Here is a 12791-nt window from a genome sequence, read left to right on the forward strand (position 1 = left end):
GATTCCAGTCCAAAAGAAATTCAAATTAAAGCCCTCATTCCAAGCAGTTAAGCATCTGCCTTGCCTGCTTGAATGAACAGTACAAGTGACTAAATGAGATTGCTAAATCTAAAGTTATGCATGAACAGAACCTTTGCAAGAACTAACCCCCCAAAAAACTAAAATTATCAAATTGGAAAAGCAGCACTAAATTTCATTTCCAAGGGACAATGCACTGTTGGCTATTGGTCTCCTTATTTAAATGGTGTTTATGTAAAACCATTAATTAACAGAACCCTAAGATCACACATAACATTGCCTGGGTAGAATTTCTATTTCCACACCATATACACAGGAAATTCAAAGTGAAAAGCTTAAAAGCTTAATGCTGTGAAGACAGAAAATATTAAACTTTTCAAATCCTCATTTCTCTGGCCTTTTGCTCACCCCAGTCTCCTATCACTTTTTTTTCCTTAAAAGACATTATGTGTTAGGAGAGCAAAGCAGCCCCGGGAGGTGATATTTTACCATTGTCTGTGCCATTAATGCAGTTAAAAAATCCTCAGACTGGAAAAATCAGACAGATGCATCTTCCAGGTTCACATGTGCCAACTCCATCTGTTAAATCATTAAAACACAGGCTTGGCAGATTCTGGAGAAAAACACATTTGTTTTCACTATAAAGAGGAAGAGTAAACTTTCTTTCTGTTCTTACAACTTCCCCCTCCCCCATAATTACTTTAATGAGAAAGTCTGCATGGGTACTATTTAAGATGCTACTGAAAGAGGTTTTGATTGAATTGGGATGTGTATCTGTCAAGTTATATGTCCTAATCCAGGTTAGTCAAAGCACTATTAAACCAAAGTCTATAGATACATTAAGGTGCTTAATAATTTACCTTTTTATTGCATATATCATATTACACCACCTACTTAAACACTGATTTTCCTTACAGTAATGAGTCTGTCCAGGTTAATTTTAAAGGCACAGCTTACATAAGGAGCAGCAAACCTAATCAAAGCACCAAACCTTGAGTGAAGAAATTAAGGACAATAAACCTTTTTTCTAAATCTGTAATGAAAAAAAATATTTTCTATCCTCAGGATAAAGAAAAGCAACAAGATCCTAACCTAAATTTAATACTAACATTCTATGTTTTCCCAATAGCATTATTACTGGTATTGCAAAAATAGATTTATGCTTTTTCCTACTACAGCACTGTACAACCATTTTTACTATGGCAACATTACCTATAGTGCATACATCTAAAAACTGAGTATTTTGAGTGCAACTAAGTATAAAATAGGATGAACCTAGACATGAGTATGACAGTGTGAATAATTTAAATCCCAAGACCTCCCATAGCTGTTATTAAAACAACAGATTGCTGCTGAATGCACTTCTTTCTGTATTCCACAATAAAATGGAATTTCATTCTCCAGGCTTGTTACTTCAAGTAAAATGTATCCTATTTAAAGCAAATGTTTGGAAATTTTGTCTGGTTTGTGTTTGCTTACAGTTTTGCAGCTATTTTCTATCATCATCTAAGCAGAGATTTTCTCTGTACAGTTCTTAATGGCAGAGTAGAGAAATTAAAAGCTATTGGAGATCAAGACATCTACCTTTGCAAAAAAAATACATTTTCATGAAGAATATTCCATTGCAGTATCCTGAAGTTTCACCAAGTCGTCATCCCTGCCATTCTGTGCATCAGGGCTCATAAAATAGACTTGAAACCGAGATCCCACTTTGTGTGTTACGTAACTGCAGCCCTTCTTTCTGCCAAAGTACCCACTAAGTGGCTGTAGGAGCTGCTTCTTTCCCAAGAAGAGGTTGAAACATTTCTTTGACTGGAACTGGCAATTCTCCTTCTTTTGGTCATGGGTGAATTGCACCCTCATGTTTCACCCTCCTCCTCTTCCAAACAACTTTTGAAAAACCTGATGGCACTTATTCCAATCAGTTCTCTCTGAACAGAGCTGATGGTGCACTCTGTACTCCACTCCCAACTACGATTCTTTTACTTATGCAGTCCTAGAAGTGTTCTTAGAACCTTGCAGAAAATTGCAGAACCATTGCTTTGAGTCATCCAACACTTTCCCAAATGTCCTCTTTCACATTACCTACGCACCACTCCCATATGGCTGGGGTCTATCCAGGGAACCGGCTGCAGCATTGCCACTGGAGATCAACCTCAGTTAAGAATAAGTGCAACAGAAAACTTTTCATCCAATATTCAGCAACATAATATTTACAAACTTATCATTTTTATAGTTCCAGCAAAATTTGAGAGCATTTCTCAGGCAAGACCAAGCAAGCAGAGTACAACATGAGTGCACCAAAGAAAAAAATGGAAACACAGGCAATATCAAAGAACACAAAACAGAAAGGGTACTTAAAGCATTTTCCAACAAAAACTGTTATTCCAAGTATGTACTTGATTTCTAGCAAGGATTTTAATTTATATGCTCAGAGAATGCAGAGGAAAATGTATCCAAAAGAGACAATAACTTCATCATGTGATGGCTACAAATAGAGAAATTTGAACTTATAACAAATACTCTCTTAAACTGGAATACAATTAGATGCTGATATCCCATCACTGCCTGCAATCACCCTCAAGGGAAGCAAAATTACATTAAACTAACAGAACATTCACTTGTTTTAGAATTTACAGAGGCCAAGAAAGTTTCACATGCATTTACCTCAGAAACAATGTGCTACTTATTCTTCCTAGCAATGATTTTTTACATAGCATTCTGGGATCAAAATGTAATTTTCAACAATAACATATTTTCTGACATTCTCTAAGGAAAAATTACTGGTTTCTTCCCTCTAAAAGGATTTCGATGGAATAACATCTGTGTTGAGATTATTGTGAATATGTTAAACTGACAGCAAGTCTCTAAGGGGCACTGCTCATTAATGTTCTGTGCATAAAATTAAAACTTGAAATATATTTTTCAATCCTTTTTGAATCATTTAAGCAATTCTCATGCAAAGAAACTATTGTGCAGCAATAATATATTTTCAGAATAGGCTATGAAAGCTATTAAAATGTCCCAGACCCCCTGCCTTTCAGGCAAAAGGAAAAAAGGAGACGTTTTCTGATTTGAAACATGTGCTGTATTGAAACAAAAAGTACTTTCAAAGACCATGAAGAGTTTGATTTCAGTTTATACAATGCAACAAAATTTAAAATTGTGTCTTTCTCCTTCATCTTTAATTCATATGGTGCCTAGGTAGTTCTCGTACCAGCAGGAGAGGTCTGTTAAGTGTTGCACGTTGGCATTTACAAGAGATTTTTCCAGTGGCTACAAGTGGTGGCTGTATTCTTTGAAACTGCATCAGGGCAGCATTCTGCAAGCTCTCTGCAGCCCAAACTGGGGAGCTGTGCTCTGAGGCAATGCCTGGGACTCAGGGATTTTAATGCAAACACCTTCTCCAGTTTGGAAGTGACAAATGTCTCCATGCCCATACAACAAATACTTTTGTTTGGAGGGCATGTATATTTCTTCCACTGAGTACAACAGAAATATAAGTGTATCCATCAGGCTTACAGTAAAACAGTCTCTCATGTAAATATTTAGTTTGAATAAAAAGGAATGAATCTGCTCAAAACCAAATAAAATTCCAGGAATTATTGAATTTTTCAAGCACAGAAATCTGTATAAAGCTGTAGCTGTAAGTGCCATTTTATGGATAAAAAAGGAACATATTATCATTGGGAAAACAAACATGCCCTTACTTTCAAAAGCCACTGGATAATTACAGCCACAATAAGATGAGAGTTCTAAATTTTGAGACAACATATAATAATTCTAACCAGGCTGTTGGATTACATTCATAAATGGAAATTCAGGAACTCCAATTAACATGTTCTTGATGTGATAGACTTTAACAGGGTTTTTTAAAAATCAAACCAGCCTGTGTCAATGGGACTTCATTACTTAAATCACAGTAATCATAACAAGGCAGTCTCAGGCTGTCTACATCTGAAATTTTATGTAAAAACATCACAAAAAGACACTGAAGTTATGCTCAAATATTCCTCTTTTAGACTTCCACACCTCACATTGCAAACTGTGGAGCAGCAAACACAAAACTGCCAGTACTAACTAATATTTTTTGGTAAACATTTTCATTGAAAAAGCCTAAACACAGATACAGAAATGGATATATAAACACCTCAGCAGCAGAGAGCTTCACTTTCAGAGGTTCTGACATTGCTGATGTGGAAGGGAAGACACAGGATTAGCACAGCTGAAAGAAAATAACAAAGCTGCTCTTCAAAATTTTAGATGTGAAGGTGGCAGTTTTGGGTGTGAGGTGCAGGCCTTGAGAGACACAGAGAACACACACTGGTGCACCCCACGGAGAGTTTCCTTGGGCACATCTTCATTCCCCCTGCCTCACTGCTGTTATCCGCCATCAGTGGAGGGCATTTGTTCCACTTTTCCAGCTGAACAGTCCATTCAAAGCTCTGCCTCTACAGAGCTGCCAGACATCCAGCAAAAGCCATAGCACCACAGGAACGTTTGGGAGTTATTTGTCTCATACTGGTTTAGCAACTGAGCTCTGGGGTAATTGCCCAAATTGAGAGTATGTGCTGCTCACAGCACACACATGACACTGCCCTGAATTTCCACTCAAAAAACAGCATTTACAAACATTTCTCCAGCAGGACCCTGCACTAGAGAAACTGCACAGCCCTCTGTGCTGGAGCTACTCCCATGAAGAAAGAATTCCTCTGTGTAACCATCATCTCCACAAGAAAACCAGTTTCTGTTATACCAGACCATTGCTAGTTTGCTTCACAAGTGTTTGGAAAACAGGTACAGAATACAAAGGTTGGCTTAGCAACAATTCTTTAGCACTTAAATCCGAATATCGTGTGGTCTCAAATCTCAGCGCATTCCATGGGAGTGGAGATATTCATAAACAACACCCACAAATCCTTACATATAACTCAAAAGAGAACAGGCTTGTTTCCTTCAAGTAATTTCAGACTGTGACACAGAAAGCTTTTGTGTACTCATCTGGATACTTTTCTCCATAAACAAGGAATATACAAAGCCTTAATATTCTTGTATCACAGTAGACATGTAAGATTTCCAGAAAACCAAAACTTAATTCAGATTTTCAAGAATGTAAATGTTAACAAAGCCAAAACTGCGTTATAGAGAGTCTTCTGCAACAGTAGAGGTTTAAGATATCCACCTACCCTGAGCTGCTCACTTCAGCTCACACCACCTTTCCCTGTCTCCATTCTGTCTGCTGCCTCCATGCAGAAATACAACTGCTAGTGGAGCTGTTCTGTGAAAGCAATTAAAACAGCGAACTGACTTTCTGCAGAGCTTATTTAAGCCTATTTAGTTCCCTGACTTATTTCACAGAGCAATACCACCTGTGTCTGTGTCAACACAACATCCTAAAATATTGGAAAAACCTGGACCTAGCACCCAGCACTGCCCTCCTCCAAGCCCTCATGCATTGCCCCATCATGTGCAGGTGGAAGCGTTTGTACACCTACACAGAAAAGTGTATTTGGGTTAAAGCATCTCATTTTCCCCTTGGTTAGTTTTAATCCCTGTCAGTCAGTACCCAGATTGCATCAGAAGACAGAAATTCAAGCACTTCTTTTGACTGAGAAAAGGGAGGACAGGGGCTGTAAAAAACCCAAACTGCTTCCACAAGGGTGGAGCAACACCTGACACCGGTGAAAGGTTTCTCAAACTCCAGACACTAATTACAAATTATGGACAAATTATAAATTATTGAAGAACAGTTGTGAGCTCTTGTTCAACAGCAGCATTACTGAACGGCTGAAAAACTGGATAATTCCTAATCAGATGGCAGGAAGAGCTGCAATTTCAGCATTTATGGCCACATCCAGAGACAATTCACCCATGTTAAAAACACCAAGCATTGAGACTTGATTCTATTTAAAGGTGATACATTGAGCGATGTAGGACCTTCTTCAGCATTTACCACATGATAACAAATGCTATTGTATGCAGCTACAAGAGCCAGACTTCCTGCAGAAGACTCTGGAATCTCAGCAGACCTGTGTTCCTGTCATTCAGTATCATTATTAGCTCATTAAAATCCTATTTCATTCTTTTCTCATAGTGCAATTCTAATATTGTCCTATGCTCATAAGAACCTAATAAGACCTATGACTAACTACATTTACTACATCCCCTCATCTGAGAAATAAGTGCAAAAGACTTGAACATGATATATTTCCACAGTGTTAGTACAAGAAGTTCCATCTCTCTTGACAAATGCTTGTGCAGTTTAAGCCCTGACACAGTAAACTACGGATTTGATTGTTTCATTAACAAATTATCTTTTTCACAGAAAGCATCAAAGCAATAAGAAGACTCCTGAGATAAATGTGACAAAGCAGCAGGAGTTAATTAAGTAGGACAATGAGTAAGCATTTATGGGTGTGATAGGAGACCCAGCTGACTTAATTGCGAGCCTAATTATCAATTAGAGAATCAAGAAATGGCATGTAAGTGAAATATTCCATTTGTTGATACTTTAATGATTTTCAGAGACCCAGAAGAGCAGTATTAATTGCTATTTTAGAACTACAGAAGGCGTTTTTATTCTCATCTTACTCAAACAGAGGTTCTTAGTACTTCTAAAATGACTAATAAATGTATATAATCTTCTCATACTCCAATATTTAAGAGCTTCAGGTCCTTTGGATTTTTTTTTAAAAAAAAGTCTAATAATTAAACATTCAAACACACTGCCTATAAACCACTCAGATGAAGTCAAAACCTTTCTGCATTTATTTTCTAATAAGGATAATAAGTGCCCAGCAGTGTGAGAGTCCCATTAACTATTTCCAGGGTGTTTACATAAGCCAATTTCCAGACAACAAGAAAGAGGTCGGGGAACCATTTAAACCCACTAGGGCAAAAAGCCAGCTGGCTTCACTCACGGTTGAAATATTTTATCCGGCAACTGCAAGAAAATAAAATTACCAAAAAATTCATGTAGAGCCAAAACTATTAATATATTGGAACACAATGAACCCTTTGCAAGCTGTAAATATATTCTTGGTTCTCATATAGAAGCCATAAAGTATGCTGAGGTCTTTCTCAGCACTTCTGTCATAGACATGTAGCTTGTAAAGAACATTTATCAGAAATAGATCAGACAGACACTGTATCACAGGACTGGTGTTGTTTCCCAATCAAATCATCAAAACCAATTTTGGTGTGTAGCAAGAAGAACCAGGAACAAGACAGCAGGTTAAAAAAAACCCTTAACCTAAACGTGTTTTCCTTCACTTAAAGGCAGACACAAAAAAACCCCCAAAAAACTACGGAGCACTTCCCCTGGCCTCCTGAGGGGCCTCAGGGAACGGGAATTTTTTGCTTTCTTTCCCCTGAGACATTGCTGGGGTACCTCCGGAGAGTTCCCAGAGGAAAAGAGAAAGAGACCCTCTCCTTCCCAGGATTTTGGTCCACTTGCCAACATTTTATTTGATGAGTTATTACAGGCCCCTCCCATTACTTTGGGCCCGCCCCCCCGCCATCTTGTGCCCGCCTGAGGGGCCTCAAGAAAGCAGGGAATGGGAGTTTATTTTTTTTCCTTTTCTCCCTGAGACATGGCTGTGGTGCCTCCGGAGAGCTCCCAAAGCACGGCAGAAGGGGATCCTTCCCCTCAGAGAGCGCCTGGGCACTTCCCAACATTTTATTATTATTATCGTCACCCTTCCCGCCATCTTGTGCCCGCCCACACGAGTTCCCGCCCCTCCCGCCGCCGTTGCCCCGCAACGCCCGAGCGGCCTCGGCGCGTCCCCGGGGCCGGCGGGGCTGAGGCGGCCCGGCTCGATGGAGCCCGGCAACTTCATAGCGCAGGACAACAACTGGTAACAGCCCCGCCGGCCCGGCCAGCACCGCTGCTCTGCCCCTGCTCCCGGCCACCTTCCCCTCCCGCCCCGCGGCTCCGCGCTGACAGCTCTCGTGTGGCTCTAAAGAGCGTGTGCGCTGGGTAATGCTTGGTTAAAGAGTCAGGGCTTTTCGAGCTGGCTCCAGTGCACCCCTCCTTCCCCCGGCTGAGGGGTCGGGGCATCTCGTCAGCCAACACAGTAATGGAATGTATATGAAATGTAATGAGTAATGTAATGTAAATGAAAGTATATTTAAAAGGACATTGGTGCTTACTTTTTGACCTCCTCCGCTTGTTAACAAAACATAGTTTAAAAGCAGCGCGTTCACATGCAGTGTTTGAAACCTCTGCAAAGTATTTTCCTATTAGCTCTGAGTCAGACAATGATAATTTGTATAGAAACTTGCTGTTTGGAGATGGAAGTTTAAAGATTCCTGCTAAAGTGCTGTGCTTTGTGACATCAATAGTTGGGTTGGTGTGTTGGGTTTTGTTTTTCTTTTTAATGAAAGTTTTCAAAGTAATCTTAAATATTTGTTGATTTCAGGAAAAATCGTGTTGAAAGTGAACGAGATTCTGCAAAAAGATGGGCTGAAAAATGGGGATTTTTGAAAACACCTCTGGAGGAGGTAAAATTGAATGGGATATGATATGGACTTGTGCACAAATTTATCTGGAAACAAAGTTATGAGAGCATAGAAGACCAGAAATTTACTGAGTATGCTTTACTACACTGGCATCCAAGGTAGTAATTGTACTACTTTATAAATGGTTCAAATTTTCAGTTTTCTTCTGAATAAAATACATCTAGTGGTAATTTATATGCTGTGCATATTCTGATGTATTTCTCTTGAGAAGCATGACTCCTAATAGTGCTAACAAGTACTAGATGCACACTGACAGGAAAATATTTCCCCTTTGTCTCTCCATATGGTATTTTAAAAATCTAGGGGAAAAGGTTCCAGCTAATTAAATTGTCAGTGGGGGAATCTACAACAAATGAAAATATTTGGAGTGATGTCTCTTCTCAGTGATGTTTAGATATTAGAGTACAGTAGCACATGATGTTACATTTGGAATCACAGTATTTCATTGCTAAAAAACAGGATTGATGCAGTCTCTGCATTGTTATAAATGTAGTTTGCATGTCTTCTGAAACAAAAAAAATTCAGTAATTTCCAAAGCACTGAAATAAGTAATCCTGCTTGAGGTGGAAAGAACAGGAAGTTCATATACAACAATGAGGAGAATGGTGTGGATATCACATATTATAAAGTATTTTAAAAGACAAAGTTTTAAAATATTTTAATGTTGTTAAAATATTTAATTTAAATATTTTTAAAAGTTTTTAAATATGTTTTTGTTTTAGTTGATTGGAGATGAAAAGAAAGGAGATGCAAAGCCCAAGCTACAGCTTCCAGATCACCTGCGGGTTCGACCTGTGACACCTGTGGAAAAATACATTAAGGTTCAAAAATTAGATTTTAAGATGGCAATACAGCAACATCTGTCTTAGGAAACCACACAAGCTCTGAAAACCAGTTGTCTTATAGAGGGGGTCTTTAACCAAAGGTCAAAGTAAACTGCATTTGCAAGCCAAACTATGCTTTAAAAGCATTTGTTTAAGACAAGGAATTGCCCTTTGGATATGGTTGTAATTTTTCTACCTTTATTTAAGAGTCTGCTTTTTGGCAGAGGCAATACCACTGTCCTCTTCAGTACCACAAATTAATAAGAAGCCAGTTCTAATCAGCCAAGTCATAATTATTTTGTTTTATATGATTTATATGTACATTCAGAGTCTTAAAGCTGTCAAACAGCTGGAGAGTAGAATATGACTGATGGTTTAATTTATAAATACAGTGTGTCAGGGTCACCAATGAAAAGGGTGACTCTACAGGCAACTAAAGCAGTGACATTGGGAGAGGAATGTACTCACAAAAGGGGAAGCAGAGGACAGTTAGTCCACTTAGAGAAGATTAGGGAAATAAAAGAGATTGGAAATTCTTACTTGCTGAACTAGCTTTCTTTCAAAGGATTCCAAGGGTGGGGAGATAAGGTAAGGAAGTAGTAAAAGCTTTTACTGAGATTACATTAAAATAAAAATTAAGAGCTAGTGCTGAGTGTGGTAAAGAAATGAAATGGCATAATTTCTGCCATTACTGCTACTTGCTCTTCAGTTTTGTCCCAAACCTCCAATCTCAGTCCAGTTGCAGTTTCAGTGGAGTCTCAGCCCCATGAGGGTGTTGGTGCATTAACAAATCCTGCAGTCACCAGCTGCTCCACAAGTGTGCAGAGAGTGGTGCACATTGGAACAGAGTTTCCATTTCACCTCAGAACTGGGAGGAAGAGAAGGGTTGGCTGTGATTTAGGTCACCCGTTACATATTCAGAGTGAAGTTTCATACATCCTTTTCAGAAGTGTCTTTCTGCACATTTACCTTGTGGTAACAGTCAAATCTGTTCTCTCTAGGTTAGACTAATAAAAGCTCCTGCATAGTCCCCTCCCCCAGACTGAAAGTGGGACATGATTTCCTTCATTATCCTGCTCAGTGGGTGGCACTTTTGGCCATAAAAATTATCTTTTCTGAGGAACTGCTCCACCTAAATATCACAAACATTTTCTAATCTTGGCCAAAGAACAAAGTGAAGCAACTCTGGCAAGAGAACTGAAACATTGTTCTCTTGCTGTGTATTTCTCTGCTAAGTCCCCAGATGCTGAAATGATAGAACGTGCCCAATTGAGATGATTCAGCCAAAGTAAGCACAGCAGTCACTGAACAGAGTCTGCTGGCTTTTGTTTTGTTTCCTTTTTAGCTAGATTAGTTGCAGATTAACTTGCTGCTCACCCATCTTTTAAAGTAGAAGGAAGGTAGAATGAATAAGTAGTTCTTGATGTGAAAGCCAGCTTGCTCAGTAATATCTCTGGCATTTGGATTTAAAATTATTATTCCATAGCTGCATTGCTATCAAGTATATTACAGCAAGGAGAAAACACTATTTCTCTCATTTACAGAAGTTAATTAGTTTTAAAGATGATTATCTTTGGCTTGAGCCTTTTCCATACATTATAATTATATAAAATATTCTAATAATGTTAAGCAATTAAAGACCTTAGTATTGAACCAAACTTGGTAAAAATAAATTCCAACGTACTCTACTAGACAATGACTTGATTTTGGTTTTAGGACACTACAGCACAAAAGACAATGTTGCATGACAGAAACTTCAACCAAAAACCTTTTCATCATTCAGTTTTACATGTTACTTTGATTTTAGGTGCTTCCATCTCCTCCAGTACCTAAAACTACCCAGGGATTTATTGGCTGGAGATCAGGTGTTCCAGAACTGGCACTTGAACATGATTATCAAATTCAAAGCTGCAAAGGAACCGTCCGTAGTATGAAGTGACCATGTGAGCCCTCTGAGTGGCATTATGAAATAAAGAGGCACAAAGATCCATCTGTATTCCTAAGGAAATATCCTGTGGTGGACTGCTGGACTGTTGATCATTCCTGCTATTTATGTAAAAATCCACAATCATTTTGGTGAAGTGTGAACATTTTCATTTTACTTAATTGAATCAATGGCATCCAAGCTGTTAACTCTGCTTCAGAGCTTCTGCTTGTAACTTAGAAATAACAATTAATAAACTCAGATGAAGATCACAGAGCATGTACTATTTTTTTAGCACTAATACAACTATAATTTAAACATATTCATTGGAAGTTGGAATGACAGTGCAAATATAATTGTTTCTTCATGAGAATCTACTCATGAAATACACTGGGTTCTGTGTTGAGTACACTTTGCAGCTATTTTCTGTAGTTACACATATAAGTAAGTGAATAGTTCCCAGTAAAGAAAGTACACAAAGGCCACAGTGACACAAAGTCACTTTGAAAAATCAGTTTTAGTATCAAAACAGGATTTTCCATTAGTTGATCAGTATGCAACTGGATTACAAAGGATTTCTATCACCTCAGTTTTGTGTGTACCGATATTTGCACCAAGCAGGGAGAGATGCTCAGAGCCAGCAGGTGGTTACACTGGGAGTTGCTGGGGTAGCTCCCTCAGTGCCTTGGAGTTCAGTCTTGTACTTGCTATGCACCTGAAGATTTGCCAGGATTTCTGGGAACTCGGGAGACTCATAGAGCTGCAGCAACTGTTTGCACAATATAACTCTAACGTGCCACAGTGTTCAAACCAGAAGGTTTAAACAAAAAAGAGCCTCCAAGAAATCAAGACAGGCAGCTCCCTCTAATTCCTTATCACTTAAAGGGGAAAGGTTTTCCTCTTTAACCCTGCTGCAAGACCTCCTTTTTGTTCTGCAGCCATCAATATCTACTGCTTGAGTCAGCACTAGGTCCTTGGCTTCCACAGCTGTAAGGCAGCAGCCAGTGTTTGTTCTTCCCTTCTTCCCAAGAAATGACTCACAATGGTCAACATCCCACCGTTTTGTTTTTTTTACATCAATTTCCAAATGCCCACAAAATAATAATATTTTACTTTTTTCCATATTCTTTACAAATAATGGAGAAGTGAGTCATATCCTTTGGAAAGATTATCCAAAAGGAGAACACATAGCAGAAGTAACTTCAGACCCTTTACTTGAAAACCAGAATAAAGAATAACTTGGAATCAGATTCTGGAAATTGAAGTTAAATTGTAATTTAGCTACTAATCATAACCTGTGTACACTGTTCTTTGGACAACCAAGATAATAGTAAGAGCAATATTTAAATTCAGTGTGCTTTCCCGTCATGCCAGCTTTGTATCTCTTGCTTTTTTTAATCATGTGATATGTTGTTCTTCAGTTTATTTTAAGGTCATAAGATCTTATTCTTGTCTGATTTATATAAACAGGTATAATAATGATTAATATGAGCAATTAAATTACA

General features: G+C 38.5%; 1 protein-coding gene across 2 annotated transcripts; it reads left to right on the forward strand.

Moving 5' to 3' along the window:
- The first annotated feature begins 1045 nt into the window (after window positions 1-1045).
- CIMIP1 (ciliary microtubule inner protein 1) lies at window positions 1046-11560 on the forward strand. Of its 2 annotated transcripts, none has more exons than XM_023939800.2 (4): window positions 1046-7996; window positions 8439-8520; window positions 9261-9359; window positions 11170-11560. In XM_023939800.2, exons 1-4 carry the CDS (start codon window positions 7611-7613, stop codon window positions 11299-11301), a joined length of 699 nt encoding a protein of 232 aa, XP_023795568.2. In that variant the 5' UTR covers window positions 1046-7610; the 3' UTR covers window positions 11302-11560. The 2 variants fall into 2 exon arrangements, with proteins under 2 accessions (XP_023795568.2, XP_086709108.1); XM_086852982.1 differs by having other exon boundaries at window positions 7572-7874.
- Window positions 11561-12791: the final 1231 nt, after the last annotated feature.

The sequence above is a fragment of the Cyanistes caeruleus genome, chromosome 16 (assembly GCF_971803275.1).
Source record: "Cyanistes caeruleus chromosome 16, bCyaCae1.hap1.1, whole genome shotgun sequence".
Classification (NCBI taxonomy): Eukaryota; Metazoa; Chordata; class Aves; order Passeriformes; family Paridae; genus Cyanistes; species Cyanistes caeruleus.

Excerpts from the sequence above, each read along its gene's own strand:
- CIMIP1 (XM_023939800.2), top strand. The coding sequence starts at position 7,611 with ATGGCTGTGGTGCCTCCGGAGAGCTCCCAAAGCACGGCAGAAGGGGAT. Across the intron at positions 7,997-8,438 it reads CTAAAGAGCGTGTGCGCTGG|GAAAAATCGTGTTGAAAGTG; the intron begins GTAATGCTTGGT and ends TGTTGATTTCAG. Across the intron at positions 9,360-11,169 it reads CTGTGGAAAAATACATTAAG|GTGCTTCCATCTCCTCCAGT; the intron begins GTTCAAAAATTA and ends CTTTGATTTTAG.